The following is an 18,137-nucleotide window of genomic DNA, read 5'->3' as shown; positions in this document are numbered from 1 at the left end:
ACCAGAGAAATTATATAGTCTACTCTTTGGCAGCTTGGCCCCAGGAATAAGATTAACTGCACAGTCATAAGGATGACAGGGAGGAAGTTCTTGGCACCCCTACTCCAAAAGCACATTCCCAAAGTCAGACAGGTATTTAGGCATAGATTGGGTATCCACCCTGGCTAGCCGGGTGCCCAGTGTCCTTGACAATAGTCGCTCCACTTTACCACCTCCCGAGTCTCCCAATCTACCGCAGGGTTGTGCAGCATGAGCCAAGGTAGTCCAAGAACCACAGGAGAGGGCAGACTCTTAAACACATAACAGTCAATACATTCTGAGTGCATGGCCCCTGCCAGTAGATGTATCCATTGGACGACTTGAGTAAAATACTCCTGGCTCAAGGGTGCAGAGTCAATGGCAATTTTGGGTATATGTCAAGAAGGCATACAACAAAGCAAAATTTACATCAAGACAGGACGCCTTATACACCTCCAGACTACCTTCGATTATGTAATAGGTCAGATTTGTTACCTCCGTAAATGTCTGGAGAGACTGTGGCACATTCTTTTGGTGGATCCAGTCCTGGCAAAATATTTGAGTGACACACCAGCTGTTACCTTCACAAGAGCCTCCAACCTGAAGGATACATTGGTCCAAAGTCACTATAAACACAAGCCAACAATTTTCCGTGATTCCATCAAACAACCATGGGGTTGCCATCTGTGTGGCAAATGTGTGACCTTCCCAAATTTTTCTAGGTCAAATTCATTTACTGACTCCACTGGCAACAAGAACTTTACCATTACCCAGGCTATTTCATGCAATACTCATGCAGTGATCTATTATGCCACCTGTACATGTTCAAAAATTTATGTTGGGTTGACTACCAGACAATTCAAAGTTCGCGTGAGCACATCAATGGCATTATTGCAGCCAAAGACATTGATGACCTGAATACTCTCAAGACCATCCCCAAGCACTTTAAGGAACACAACAATTGTGATCCATCACAATTGATGTTCAAGGAAATTGATCATATTATTCCCAACTTCAGGGGTGGCAATGTGAGTAACAGGCTGGCCAAATTAGAAACCAAGTGGATTTGGACCCTCAAAACATTATACCCCTTAGGCCTTAATGAAAACTAAAGTTTTGTCCCCTTCCTATAATTTCTCTGCCATATAACTACCATTTTATTATCAAATGTGTATACACCTTTGTAGGCCTTGTTCTCCAATTTTTAACCTCATAAATTTTTAACCTTTTAATTAATTATTTATTATAATAATAATTTGTTATTTATCTTGTTTTATTACAATTATGCCCTTGTGTTTTGCCTGGTTATATCCTTGATTCTAACATTTTTCTTATATCCTGCGGCCCGTTGGGTTTTCTCCAGGTTCTCCAGTTTCCTTCCACACTTCAATACATACTGATAGGGAATTTAGATTGTGAGCCCCAGTGGGGACAGCATTAATAATGTACGTAATGCGCCGATGAATATGATAGGGATATGTAAGCAATGCAAAATAAATTAATATTTACACTGAAGGATTATATAATTGTGTTGCCTAAACAGCCTGCTGATCAACCAATGATCCTTTGTGGTGCATAAAAGATCTTTTGTGGTGAAATGATCTTTTGTGGTGCATAAAAGATCATCATTCTCGGCAGCGTATCATCCTATCTAAACATGACTCGCACTGCAAAGAACAATGGCAGCCTATGTGCACTGAGCGAGCTACTACAGATCATTCAGTGTACGTTGTTAAGGGAGGCCTGCATGTGTAAAACTGGTTAGTAAAAGACTGCCGTTTGGTAGATGAACCTTTTGGCCAGTTTTGTGGGGTAAATTATAATCAATTTGTCAGCTAATCTCGGCCTTGCTCCGTCTCAGATAAGCTGCAACTAGTTTTCAGAAAATTGTCAAAGCTGACATAAAAATGCATTTTTTTTTGCCAAAATTCTGGTGAAAACTGATGAATCTGGGCCTTAGTAAGTAACCATTGATCTAGCAAACCTGGGCTTCAGGTGACTGCAACTTATACATATGCTTTCCCAAATAAAATAGAAATCTAGATCTCTTTGGGCCCATCACCAGATCACAAGCGGCAGACTTCAGAGATGGCTAGCAATTTAGGCAACAAGTAAAATAGAGTAAATTCATTCATAATTCACCATCATTCTCCACAAGTTAAAACTGTCTTACCAGTGTAAAATATACAAAAAAAGGTTGCACTCTATCGTGCTAAAGCATGTCAATGTGAAATATATGAAATATGAATAGCAATACGGCTTCTGAATACTAGGAAAAAAATGAGACGCTTTGCACATAATTTGGCCAAATCATGCCTGCCCATCAACCAACATAAAAAAATGATGGGTCCCTACGTGTTTGAATAGCTTTCATAGGAGTGCTCAGTCAGTAAGCTACCATACATAGAGTGCAACCTTTTTTTGTATAGTGTATACGGAGGTAGCTGATCTTTGTATGCACCTGTTCACACTATATTGGATTTGCCAGTCAGTCTTTTGTTATTTATATGTTAACTTACTGACCAAGCACTCCGCCCTTCAATATGAGGTCATTTTTTTTTAATACAGTAGGTTCCTACCTACCCATAAATGCAGGCTGTACTGAGAGTGGTGTCCACATTTAATATTTGCAATATTTGAGGTAAGAGAATCACAGATGTTAAATAGTACGATGTGATGACCACCTTTCTTCTGCTCAATTTATGACATATTTTAATCATGTTCAAATTACTACATGAACCAGAAAGCTCAGATAAGTGTGGAAAGTTAGGAGCTAAGACTGAAAAGTTATAGCTCTGCGAGTCAGACCTGCATTATTACCATAGAGAGCTATTGTTTTGCTAGGGAAAGTTCACAATAACAAATGGATATCACAAAAGCAGGACCCCCAAATCAACTTACACCGCAAGATTATGGTGAATGAATGAGTATTCCTAGCTCGTTCCATGATAATATTGAAGTCTCTGCAGGTTGATGATGCTGCTCAGAAGAACATCATTCTCGACAGCGCATCGTCCTGAGAAAACAATGGCAGTATATGTATACGGAAATATCTATTACTGATCGTACAGTGCGCATCGGAAGCCGGTTCAGCCTGTTTGTTGGGAAACTGGCAGCCGGTCCAGTTACTGGCCAGTCTAAAGCCTTGGTCTACCTGGCTACATGGCTAAATGGTTTGGTAAATGCCAGAAACTCTTCTCCAGATAAATGAACTGGTGAAGTGGTTCAAAAAGGAAGCATAATGGGGCATTTTTATGAGCAAAAATGCACCAATTTTGGGGAGTAAAATATGCTAAAACAACTGGCGCATTTTATACTAGACATATTTATTAACTATTTTCACAAGAAAGAATGATATTTTTTGACACACTCGACACATTGCTCCTGAATGCTCAAAAGTCACAAGGCTTATGAGTGTCTAAGTTTTATACATATTTTTGACTAGTTTGTAACAAAATGTGGCACAATAAAAGTGACGTAAATTATACCACATCCAAACTGGCAGGGTTTGACTAGTTTCGCAAAATTTACCATTTACAATGAAAAATCATCCAAGTAAAAATGATTTAAGTTAAACTCAACAAAAATCACAAGTAGGCATAAACAATGACTTTTAGGCTTTGTTGACACATTTATGACTCTAAAGACTTTAAAATAACATATATATGTCATACAGCAGCTTGTGACTCAATTGTTTCATTTTTAACCCCCATATCACAGGCATTGACCTTAAGGCTATGTGCACACGTTGCGGATTAGGCTTAGGAATTTCTGGTGCGGATTCCGCCTCTCCTGGCAGAAAACGCACCTACGGATTTGTTGCGTTTTTTGTGCAGTTCCGCAGCGTTTTTTGTGTGTTTTTGCTGCGGTTTTCTTTTGGATTTGCTGCGTTTTTTACCCCTGCGGTTTTCTATAATGGAATGGGTCCAAAAACGCTGCAGATTCACAAAAAAAGAAGTGACATGCTACTTCTTTTAAACCACAGCGTTTCCGCAGCGGATTTTCCGCAAAGTGTGCACAGCATTTTTTTTCCTCATTGATTTACATTGTACTGTAAATCAATTGCGGATCTGCAGCATTTCTGCACCTCAAAAAACGCTGCGGATCAGCCACAGAGAATCCGCAATGTGTGCACATACCCTAATTTGTAGTTTTATGGAAAATATATATGCAGTGTGACCGCGTAAGAAATGTGCTCCAGTGAGGGACATAGACAAGTACATTCTGGCCGTTATTCAGCAAACAATTTGCTCAAGAATTGTGACAGAAAACTGAAATATCACGTTTTTGCGCAACTTGTAGTTTTTACACCAATTTCAGCCAGCTGCCCAAATATTTAGAAAGTGGCAAAGCTTCACTGGTAGGACGCATGGTCAACAACAAATTCATTATTGCTTCTGCTGCTAAAGTGGCGTAAATTTTTACAGAAATGTACTCCAGTTAAATTAGGCTTATATGTTATCTGATGAGTTTTTCTCAATGACAATTTATTTTTATCTATTGTGGTGCATTTACTTTTTCCATAAAGATTGTGATATCTATGACTAAAACATCAGACTAAATAGCCCCAGCGGTCAGTGTAAAAATTGCATGATTACTAATTTTTTTTTTTTTTATAAAGATTGCGATAAATATACACTGTAATGGTTGAAAGTGTTGCCACCCTTGAAATTTTTCCAGAAAATGAAGTATTTATCTCAGAAAATTATTGCAATTACACATTTATTTCCTTTGTGTGTATTAAAACAGCAGAAAAAAAAACAGATGAAAAAAAAGGCAAATTGGACATAATTTCACAGAAAACCCCCAAAATAGGACAGACAAAATTCTCTGCACCTCAGCTTAATTTTTGGTTAAATGCAATCAATCGCTTCCTATAACCATCCACAAGTTTCTTACACCTTTCAACTGGAATTTTAGCCCACTCTTCTTTTCCAAACTGTTCCAGGTATCACTTACATGATGGGTGCCTTCTCTCTGCATCAATTTTAAAATCTCTCCACAAGTGTTAAATGGAATTTAGATCCAGATCCATTCCTAGCCACTTGAGAACTCTCCAGCACTTGGTTCCCATCCATTTCTGAGTCCTGCTGGAAGACTCATGACCTAGGACGCAAACCCAGATTTTTTACATTGGGCACTACATTGCATCCCAAAATCCTTTGGTAATCATCATATTTCATGATGCCTTGCACACAGGCAAGGTACCCAGTGCCAGAAACAACAAAACATCCTCAAAGCATCTTTGAACCTCCACCATCTTTGACTGTAGGTACTGTGTTCTTTTCTTTGTAGGCCTCATTCCATTTTCAGTAAGCAGTAGAATGATGTGCTTTACCAAAATGTTCTATTTTGGTCTCTTCTGTCCACAAGACACTTTCCCACAAGGATTTTGGCTTACTCATGTACATTTTGGTACATTTTGGTAAACTGCAGTCAAGGTTTTTCATGTTTGTTTCAACAGTGAGGTCCTCCTGGCTTTCTTGCCATAGCGTTTCATTTCATTCAAATGCAGATGGATAGTATACGCTAACACTGATGCACCTGGAGCCTGCAGGACAGCTTGAATTTCTTTGGAACTTAATTTGTGCTGCCTATCCAACCATCCAGACTATACTGAGTTGCAACCTTTAATAAATTTGTCTCTGTTGTCCACATCCAAGGAGATTAGGTACAGTGCCTTGATTGTTGATATTTTTCAACAATTTTGGTTCTGAAGTCCTCAGATAGTTCTCTTCTCTTTCTATTCTCTATGCTTAATGTGGCACACACAGACACATAATGCAAAGATTTAGTAAACTTCTCCCCTTTCTATCTGGTTTCAGGTGTGATTTTCATATTTCCCACACCTGTTACTTGCCACAGGGGCGTTTGAATGAGCATCACATGCTTGAAACAAAGTTGTTTACCCACGATTTTGGAATGGTGCCAACAAATTTGTCCGCTCCATTTTTGGGGTATTGTGTGAAATTAGATCATCATCCTTAGAAGTTCATTATCCTGTCTAAACAGGACTTGCACAGCAAAGAACAATGGAAGCCTATGTGCACAGAGTGAGCTATTACAGATCATTCAGTGTACATTGTTAAGGGCGGTCTGTTTGTGTAAAACTGGCTATTAAATGACTGCCATTTAGTAAATTAACATTTTGGCTAGTTTTGTGGGGTAAATACTAATGAATTTGTCAGCTACCGTTAGACATACCCCCTCTCAGATAATCTCCACCTATTTACAGAAAGTTGGCAGAGCCAACATTTAAATTCAAAATGCTATTTTTTGCCAAAATTCTGGTGAAAACTGATAAATCTGGGCCTTAGGCTGGGTTCGCATTACGTTTAAGCAGTCCGTTAGACGGACTTCGTTACATCGCGGCATAACGCGGCGTAACACAGTCCGTTAATGCTGCCATAAAGCACTATTTCGGGCGCATCGCTGGCGCACGCCCAAAATGGTCGTGCGCTAGTGATGTGCCGTCATTGAGTGACGGACCCTCTGACGCGGGCTGCAGCGTTTCCGGGTCCGTCACCGCTAGCGCAGATAGAGCATCTGCTAGCTCTATCTGCGCTAGCGCAACGGCATGTCGGCACTTGCGTTAACGCAGCCCATTTAATGCATGTGTTGAACGGGATGCTTTAACGTAATGTGAACCCAGCCTTAGTATATAAACATTAGGCTGCCATCACATTAGCAGTATTTGGTCAGTATTTTACTTCAGTATTTGTAAGCCATAACCAGGAGTGGGTGATAAGTACAGAAGTGATGCAGATGTTTCTATTATACTTTTCCTCTGATTGTTCCTCTCCTGGTTTTGGCTTACAAATACTGATGTAACATACTGACCTAATACTGCTAGTGTGACGGCAGCCTTAATCTAGCAAACCTTGGCTCCATGTGACTGTGTCTTTTTACATATGCTTTCCCAATTAAAATAGAAACATAGATTTCTTCGGAACTGCCACTAGATAGATAGATAGATAGATAGATAGATAGATAGATAGATAGATAGATAGATAGATAGAAGAAAGAAAATTAAAGCAGCACAAAGAAAGAGTCCGGGTGCAGAGCTCCCCCAGGCAAATACCAAACCTCAATTATAAAAAACCTGAAAATTGGAGGCAGCACACCGTTTGCAGTGAAAAGGAGCTATTTAGTCAGCCCAGAAAGCAAGGAGAAAGGTTCCTGTTGGGACCGAAACATCGCTTTCTGGGCTGATTAAATAGCTCCTTTTCACTACAAGATGGTGTGCTGCCTCCAATTTTTCTGTTTTTTTTAGATAGATAGATAGATAGATAGATAGATAGATGTTAGATAGATAGATAGATAGATAGATAGATAGATAGATAGATAGATAGATAGATAGATAGATAGATGTTAGATAGATAGATAGATAGATAGATAGATAGATAGATAGATAGATGTTAGATAGATAGATAGATAGATAGATAGATAGATAGATAGATAGATAGATAGGTGGTAGATAGATAGATAGATAGATATTAGATAGATAGATAGATAGATAGATAGATAGATGTTAGATAGATAGATAGATGTTAGATAGATAGATAGATAGATAGATAGATAGATAGATAGATAGATAGATGTTAGATAGATAGATATTAGATAGATAAATAGATAGATGTTAGATACATAGATAGATGTTAGTTAGTTAGATAGATAGATAGATAGATAGATAGATAGATAGATAGATAGATAGATAGATGTTAGTTAGATAGATAGATAGATAGATAGATAGATAGATAGATAGATGTTAGTTAGATAGATAGATAGATAGATAGATAGATAGATAGATAGATAGATAGATATATGTTAGATAGATAGATAGATAGATGTTAGTTAGATAGATAGATGTTAGATAGATAGATAGATTGATAGATAGATGTTAGATAGATAGATAGATAGATAGATAGATAGATAGATAGATAGATAGATAGATAGATAGATAGATAGCTAGATAGATGTTAGATAGATAGATAGATAGATAGATAGATGTTAGATAGATGGATAGATAGAGCAGTTCTCACTCTCTCAGTGTCACTGACAGAGCTCCTAGACCAGACTAAACTTGACATGACATATGGGAGGTAAGGTGTGAAGTCATAATATATTCATTTCAACTCCTGTGACAATCATAACGGGCTGTGGCACCGTGCAGTTCAAGGCTTTTCCTCGATGAACTCAACTTTTTAAATAAAAAGTGTTTTGTGCCTACACTAGATCTCCTGTATATTATATGGTTGGGGAGATGCTGGGATGGAAGAACTCAATGCTGGACAGCTTCCCCCTCTGCTAGCAGTCTATGGACATTAGGGCTCAGTGAAGCATTCCTGTCCTGAGACACAGCATTGCACCCACCATCACCCCTCCAGCTAAGCTGTCTACTCTCCTGGGAGCCACAACCCCCAGCACTGGCACTGAATGGGTTAGCAAGAGGCAGAGCTGCCACTGTTATCAGCAGCCTGCAGATCCCCATTACCCACTCAAGGGTGACTACAGATGTATTTCCCACATTACCAGTCAAAATAAATAATGTGTGACATAAAGCCAATCTAACCAGGGCCAGCCTGTGATAAGATGATTGCATGCAGAGAGGAGCTGCAGCTCACAGCCACACAGGGAATTAGACGTGACAATTACACCAACACTAGATGTGTGTCTGTGGATATATATACATATTTAGGTATTTAGGGTGTGTGTGTGTGTGCGCGTGTGTGTGTGTGTGTGTGTGCGCGTGCGTGCGTGCGTGTGTGCCCTATAGATAGTGACCTATAGATACTGTATATATAGATATATACATACATTTCTGTGTATATATACACATGCACACACATATATTATGGACTTAAGTTTTGGCATCTATTTCATTATGTACAGCGCAGATTACTAGATTAATCGTTTGTTTTGATACCATTACACAACTTATTCCAATTGCCACCATACAGATCCGAGTGATCAGCTAACATCCAAATGATAAAAAAATAATAATCCTGTTAAATATTCAATGGTGATATATATATATATATAAAAAAAATATATATCTATATATCTATATATATATAGATATATATATATAAACCGTAAAAAATTGGAACAGCACAATGCTCACCGGTGGGTGCCTGGCCTCCCGGGCAGAATGGTCCACTCATCTGCCCACATAAATACAAAAATCAGCAAATGAAGGCAGCACTCCAAATCCTCATGAAGGTAAAAAAAGGCTCAGTGTGAGCCGAAACGTCGCACAGAGATGTGGGTTCAATAAAAAGACACATTTTTACCTTCATGAGGATTTGGAGTGCTGCCTTCATTTGCTGATTTTAGATATAGATAGATAGAAAGATAGATAGATAGATAGATAGATAGATAGATAGATAGATAGATAGATAGATAGATAGCAATGGAAGTACTACAGTAGATAGAAATGAGTGAAGCAGTGTCCTGTGTTCACAGAGTGAACGACCATTACTCCACTTTTGGTGTTGTGCCCTCCAGATGTGCCCACCACCAGACCCCCATGTTAGAGCATGAATTCAGCTTGGCTCTATAGCATCCTCGTGCATTGCTCACTTTCATACTGTATCGTTTTAACACCTGAAGTATCAGTCCAGTACTCAAAGGGTTACACACTGGCTATTGGAAAGGTACAAAGCGGACAGGGGGGCCTGGAATTTTTGACTAATCCTGGTTTTACAAGTCAAAAGGACAGTAGGAGGGGATCACTGCGGGGGTCTCTCTCCATCCCAAACACTAATATAAATACAGGGCGTATTAGCCGGACACTTGGCGGCTCCTCTCCTCTGTGACTCCATTACAAGCTGTTTCTCCTCCCAGGACAGCCCAATACTACCAGTATGAAGTTGGGACAAAGTTGTCCTGTGGGTGGAGGGGAAGCTGGACTCAAACTGGCAAGTCTTCTTTTCTGCATGACAAAGAGGAGGAGGACAGTGAGGAGCAGGGTCCCTCATTGTCCCAGTGCCCTGGCTCTGGGCTCCATTGCTGCTGCACTGGCCATTACTCTCCATACACTCCTAAACAAATGCAGAGCTCATTGTGTGATTGTGATGTAAAGCTGCTGCCACAGCCCACTGTGCAGGACCCCCATGGAGGCTGCTCGGCCATTTGTGCCCATACAGCTCACTGCTACATACCCTTGTGGCAGGGCTCCTAGCAGTGCCCAGCCATCCCACCCTGCCCAGTGCCAGGGACCAGTCTCCAGCCAGTGTAGTCCTGATATAAATTAACTGGTAACCATAGCTACTGAGCCCCGATTGGCTGCTAGTGGCAAACGTGCAGGTGGACGTCACCAAATCTGAATAAGGATGCGCGAACTGCCAGGCTTGGCACACAAAGCTGGTTATGGGGCATAGAGGTGGAGTTGGAGAAAGTGTCATCTAGGATCTGTGCACATCCAGCAGCCTGTGCCCAGCGAGGAGGACACTGGACCAATGAGGAGGACATAAGGGAGCACTTGTATCCTGGGCACTGCCAGCTGTCAGATGCGGGCACAGGAGTGGCACTGAGGAGCCGGGTGTATGTGGATTTATCTGGAGCCAGGTCTAGGTGTTCTGGGTGAATCATGATGGTCCACTGCGCTGGCTGCGAGAGGCCCATCCTGGATCGCTTCCTCCTGAATGTGCTGGACCGGGCTTGGCACGTCAAATGCGTCCAGTGCTGCGACTGCAAGTGTAACCTCACCGAGAAGTGCTTCTCCAGGGAGGGCAAGCTCTACTGCAAGACAGACTTCTTCAGGTAAGAGCTGAGTCTGCCCAGGAGTCGGGTATTAGGGAAGAGACTGCCCAGGAGTCGGGTATTAGGGCAGAGACTGCACAGGAGCCGGGTATTAGGGCAGAGACTGCACAGGAGTCGGGTATTAGGGCAGAGACTGCACAGGAGTCGGGTATTAGGGCAGAGACTGCACATGAGTCGGGTATTAGGGCAGAAACTGCACAGGAGCCGGTTATTAGGGCAGAGACTGCACGGGAGTCGGGTATTAGGGCAGAGACTGCACAGGAGTCGGGTATTAGGGCAGAGACTGCACAGGAGTCGGGTATTAGGGCAGAGACTGCACAGGAGTCGGGTATTAGGGCAGAGACTGCACAGGAGTCGGGTATTAGGGCAGAGACTGCACAGGAGCCGGGTATTAGGGCAGAGACTGCACAGGAGTCGGGTATTAGGGCAGAGACTGCACAGGAGTCGGGTATTAGGGCAGAGACTGCACAGGAGTCGGGTATTAGGGCAGAGACTGCACAGGAGTCGGGTATTAGGGTAGAGACAGCACAGGAGTCGGGTATTTGGGCAGAGACTCCACAGGAGTCGGGTATTCGTGCAGAGACTGCACATGAGTCGGGTATTAGGGCAGAGACTGCACAGGAGTCGGGTATTAGGGCAGAGACTGCACAGGAGCCGGGTATTAGGGCAAAGGAGCAGTGTCCAGCGTCGGGTATTAGGGCAAAGGAGCAGTGTCCAGCGTCGGGTATTAGGACAGAGGAGCTGTCCCAAGAGTCGGGTATTAGGGCAGAGGAACTGTGCCCAGAGTCGGGTATTAGGGCAGAGGAGAGGTGCCCGTCGCCGGGTATTAGGGCAGAAGAGCCGTGCACTGAAGCCGGGTATTAGCGGCAGCGGGTCCTGTATCTGAAAATACTGTGTGTATATTTAGCAGACATATTAAATAGCATAAGGCATTCTGTCTGTAAATCTATATATCTACCTATTGATCTATCTTTCTTATTATTAGTTTAACATGCTATTTACTTGTTTGTTTGCATCTTTATTTATCTATTCATATTCAAGTTTACCTGTACAAGAATAAAAGACATGTAGTTCACATTTACAGATACCAAATCCCAAATAAAACATTGTAAATGGCAGTTTTCTGCGCACTGAAATGGTTAATATACTTTGGATTTTAAACGGACTTTCCTTAACATGTTCTTAAAATGAAAATAAACTCAGGCAACATTAGTGCATCACACATCACACATGTGGGCAAATGAGAAACCGAATGCTGATAAGTGTGATAACGCCAATAATAATTGTGAATATCCCTCAATATTTTGTACACACATATACATTTGATACAATATAAATTCACTGTATGTGTACGTAAATATATATATATGTATATATGTTTTTGTGTATGAGAATATATGTGTGTGTGTGTGTGTGTGTGTGTGTTTGAGTGAGAGGGTATATAATTCTGTTTGTATATATATATATATCTATATATATATATATATATATATATCTATATATATATATATCTATATATATATATACACACGTGTTAAAGAATAAATATGTGTGTCTGCATGCATATGTGTGCCTGTGTGTGCATATATGTCCGTGTGCTTTTATTGATGTGTATATATGTGTGTGTGTATATATGAATATATAGTTGCACACATGTAGAAATATATATAGATACATATATATATCATCATCAATGAAAAACGTAAATAAATATTCCTCGCGTTACATAGTGTGATCTTTCCATCTTTCCTAAGGCATAATTGGCCATAGGGGCAGCCCATCAGCATTAGTGTTCCAGGATCGCAGATCTCTTACTTTTCACATCTGGATATTTCTTTTTCATGTAAAATTCCAGTCTATTTACTTCCATGTTACGCCATATAACGTCACTGAGCTAAACGAGCCTGGAATGAATGGATATTGTACTCCTAGATTTCCAGCTCATCTTTACAGTGTTGTTCTGATTTTGGCATCTTGATTGACGGAAAGTTTTGAAAGCTATCTAAGGAAGGGGTTAATTGGGCAATTCGCTCCCCCCCCCTTCCCCATCTTGAAACAAATGAACAGTTCCTCAAAGTCCCCTCCCAACTAATGTGAAAACTATTTAGAAGCATTTAATGATTTTTGATAAGGTGCAGGTGAGCTAATTATTTTTCTGGATAAGGCAACCATGACTTATGACCTGTATTACAGACACTAAATCAAAGTCACAAGAAGCCTCAGGTTAGCCTCCTCACACAGAGATGGTCAGGGCTTAATATGCATTATTAGCATTATCATGCCTGTATGTGTGTGTGTGTATATATATACACATTTATATATATATGTATATATCTATATATATATATATAGATATATACATATATATCTATATATATATATATATATATATACACATCATACACACACACACTATATATATATATACACACACACATTCACACATACACATCATACACACACACTATATATATATATATATATATATATATATATACATACACACATACACACACTATATATATATATACATACACACACTATATATATATATACATACACATCATACACTCACTATATATATACATACACACATACACACACTATATATATATACATACACACACTATATATATATATACATACACATCATACACTCACTATATATATACATACACACATACACACACACTATATATATACATACACATCACACACACTATATATATATATATACACACACACATCATACACACGCACTATATATATATACATACACATCATACACACACTATATATATATATACATACACACATACACACACACACTATATATATATATACATACACATCATACACACACTATATATATATACACACACACACATCATACACACACACTATATATATATATACATACACATACACACACTATATATATACATACACATCATACACACACTATATATATATATACATACACACACACACTATATATATATATACATACACATCATACACACACTATATATATATACACACACACATCATACACACGCACTATATATATATATACATACACATACACACACTATATATATACATACACACACATCATAATACCCACACACTATATATATATATACATACACATCATACACACACTATATATATATATATACATACACATCATAAACACACTATATATATATATATACATACACATCATACACACACTATATATATATATATATACATACACATCATACACACACACACTGTATATATATATATTTGTATAATTTGCATGGGGCAATAATTTGCGTTATCGCAGGGGCAATCGCATTGCTCAGGAAATAGTTGTTCATTTAAATTTGGTCTTAAAAATGGTTTTAATGGATCTTTTTCACAATTTCGTCGGAATTAGGTTTTACAGTAGTTTGATATTCTAATTTCCAAGCGATGCGAGCATACCACTTACTTATTGATGGATAAATAAAATATCTACAAAGCTTTTGTGAGAAACAACCGCAAATCGGCCCCACATAGAATATTATACTGGGATTGTCCTATATATGGAATTATTTTCCTCGTGTATGTATTATTTTAATAATATGGTGGTCTTGTAGTTTACTTCAAATTGTATTGCCATATAACATATTCATGCAAAATATATTATTTTAGTAGATAGATATTGTCTGCTTCTTTATCCCTTTCACACATGAGATAGATGGATAGATAATAGAGAGATAGATAGATAGATAGATAGATAATGAGATAGATAAATATAGGATAGATAGATATTTCGATAGATAGATAGATGATAGATAGATAGATATTTCGATAGATAGATAGATGATAGACAGATAGATAGATAGACAGATAGATAGATAGATAGATAATAGACAGACAGATAGATAGATGATAGACAGATAGATAGATAGATAGACAGACAGACAGACAGACAGATAGATAGATAGATAGATAGATAGATAGATCTGTTGTATATGAAGTTGTAAAGCGCTGGGGAATATTATGGGGAGATTATTATTTTTATTTTATTATATTTATTATTAATATTATTGATATATATGAGAGCTAGATAGGTAGATAGATTGATTTATGTGTAGTTTATTCTGTTATGACCTAAAATAAACGATCATTTGTGAGATGGTCGGGCAGCGCAGACCTGTCGGTCCCACATCCAGTGATCGCATCTCCCCTGCACGATATCATTCCTCCCTCTTGTTATGACACATTACCTATATTCTGCTTTATTATATTTGTTATCATCCATTTCTTTTCATTAGCAGTGGGAATATACGTTCAGGATGAAATCATTCTTAAGTTTCCAGCCGCAAATAACACGACTGGACATAAAGCAAATGTATAGAAATAGTATAACTGGAGATCGGTTAGAGCAGTGTTCCCCAACTCCGGTCCTCAAGAGCCACCAACAGGTCGTGTTTTCAGGATTCCCTTAGTATTGCACAAGTGATAACTGCATCACCTGGACAGGCAAGAATTCCATCACTTGTGCAGGAAATTCTGAAAACATGACCTGTTGGTGGCTCTTGAGGACCGGAGTTGGGGAACACTGGGTTAGAGCTACCTTTAGGGCTAAAAGGAACATAAGGCATTAGAAATAATATAGTCTAGTAATGATGTCAGGAAAATATAATATTTCAGGAAGAATAATATAATATTTCAGGAAAATATATCGTGAACACACCATATGATGAGACAGATGCCTGGCAGACCAATCACCACTGCTGCCAGTAATGGGATTCTGACACATAGTATTATATATTCATGTATCTATATAATGTCCGAGTATATAGTGTATTATCTCTGTGCTCAGGGCACCAGCTGAAGACCCCACTCCCCGGTGAATGGGGGGCTGTCTCCGCTCGGCCATTCGGTGCTCTCCCTCCGTCCACACCGGGCTCCCGCCGTCCTATTAATGACCATGACATAACATGGCTGGAGGAGACAATGATCGCACGGAGATCGCACGACTTTCTCTGCAGTGCCGCGATTTCCGGACATCTTTCTGTCTGAGATTATGGCGTGTTCTTTTTTTTTTTTCTCTAGGAAATTCGGGACGAAATGTGCAGGGTGCTCTCTGGGAATCTCCCCCAGCGACCTGGTGAGGAAAGCCAGGAACAAAGTTTTCCACTTGAATTGTTTTACCTGTATGGTGTGTAACAAGCAGCTGTCTACTGGGGAGGAACTCTACATCATAGACGAGAACAAGTTTGTCTGCAAGGAGGATTATGGCAGCGCCAGCAGCCTGAAAGAGAGCAGCCTCAACTCAGGTGAGACCGGGGGCGTGACGTCACCTCAGGGAGCCGTGACGTCACCTCAGGGAGCCGTGACGTCACCTCAGGGAGCCGTGATGTCATTGCTTTTGCCTTGTGACACATATCTGATGACCAGAGTCAGGAGTGTTTGGAAGAGGGAGAGATGATTAGATAAATAGATAGATAGATAAATAATATATAGATATGAGATAGATAGATAGATATTAGATAGATGATAGATAGATAGATATTAGATAGATAGATATATAGATATCAGATAGATAGATAGATATGAGATAGAAAGATATTAGATAGATAGATAAAGGATAGATAGATAGATAGATAGATATCAGATAGATAGATATGAGATAGATAGATAGATAATATATAGATATATATAATAAATGTGATACAAAATACATAGACAGATAGACAACAGATAGATAGATAGATAATACATAGAATATATCTCTATATACATTTATATATATATTTATATATATATATATATATATATATATATATATATATATATATATATATATATATATAACATAGAAATATAGATAGAATAGATAGATATGAGATGATAGAATAGATATGAGCTGGATAGATATGTGATAGAATAAATAGATATGAGATGGATGGATAGCCAACCTGTACATTGCTGTATGTAGCAGACTGCATGCCCCTCTCCTCCTCCCCCAATTCTAAGGCTTTTACATGAGCCCTTAATTGAGGTCATGATTTGCTAATCTCAGACAGAGCACAGAGATACCCAAACACTCGCCCTCCCCTTCCCTGGTTGCCAGCCTGTGGGTGGACCTGAAGCAGTAGCTATAGTCTGAACATAATAACCACCACTGCCAGACACACCGGCTTTTGTTAACTAGCCAGGACCACAAATATTTCTCCAGACATTGGACTCCCCTAAAGAGGTGTTGTGCCCAGCCTTTCATTCTACGTTAGTGCCCCTTTCCCCATGCACCCAGAAGGTGCCATTTTCACTATTGGCCAATACTTTATTGTGTTAGTTTCAGTGCACACTATTCTGGCTCCCTGCCCATAATTATGACATTAGTCCTTATTAACTATGGTTTATCACTGGATCAAGAAAACAACTTTAAGTATTGAATATTGTATTGTCCTTAGTATGAACACTGTTATTTGCTCTTTTGGGATACTCCTTTATCAACTTTATGGAATTTCATACATTCCAATGGACATTTTATATATATATATATATATATATATATATATAAACCTTGCTTATTATTTTTTTCACCTGCCTAAAGTCTCCTGAACTTCAGATTGCTATTGCCTAAGCAGAAAATATTTCTTCTAACATTTATGATACTATGATATCCTACCAAATCAACGTTTGGGACAGGTTGTCAGACTCCGTTAACTTGTCAGATTATATTTTCCACTTGACCGTTCCATGTAGAGTAGATAAACAGAGCGGATACGCAGAATCAGGATCCCTTGCATTCCTGTTTACAGAGGGGACCCTTCTGGAAGACCTCATTCAGATGTCATTGTTTTTTCTCTTCTGCATTTTTCCTCCATATTTTTGATCCAATTTTCATCAGTATTTGGTCCATGCGTCAGATTTTGCCATCAGAGTTTCATCAGTGATTTGCTCATATGAAAAAATACATAAACGATGAAGCTTCTCTTATACATTACATTGTTAATCAAGGACAGTACACGGATTGCAAACGGATGACATTGTGAAAAATGGATGTGACTCAAAAAACAGACGTGTCTCAGCGATTTTATTATGGCCATACGGTCTGCAAAAAAAAAAAAATGGACATGTCAACAGCCCCAGAGATTACACTGGGGACATAACTTGTCCATGAAAACCACTGATAGATCATATGCATGAGCCACGAATGTCTGAATGAGGCTTTATATGGGGGTCACACTAATTTTCTGTTTATTTTTACAATGAAATAAATAATTTCAGCATGATTTCCAAAAATAAACAACAAAAGGATGTGAGATGGACCCATTAAAAAACAAACGCGCCCCCTCTGATAATTCCAT

At 39.0% G+C, this 18,137-nt stretch overlaps 1 protein-coding gene across 1 annotated transcript in view; it reads left to right on the top strand.

Annotated features, from left to right (window-relative positions):
* The first annotated feature begins 10,146 nt into the window (after positions 1-10,146).
* Positions 10,147-18,137, top strand: part of LHX5 (LIM homeobox 5) — a 44,203-nt gene continuing 36,212 nt past the window's right edge. The window contains exons 1-2 of the mRNA XM_069759801.1: positions 10,147-10,782; positions 15,877-16,100. Coding sequence (XP_069615902.1) covers positions 10,610-10,782; positions 15,877-16,100 — 397 coding nt within the window. The 5' untranslated portion in view covers positions 10,147-10,609. The remainder of the gene's footprint in view (positions 10,783-15,876; positions 16,101-18,137) is intronic.

This window comes from Ranitomeya imitator, chromosome 1, assembly GCF_032444005.1.
Source record: "Ranitomeya imitator isolate aRanImi1 chromosome 1, aRanImi1.pri, whole genome shotgun sequence".
Lineage (NCBI taxonomy): Eukaryota > Metazoa > Chordata > Amphibia > Anura > Dendrobatidae > Ranitomeya > Ranitomeya imitator.
Note: the sequence above shows the minus strand (reverse complement) of the source record. Positions and strands in the feature narration are given on the sequence as shown.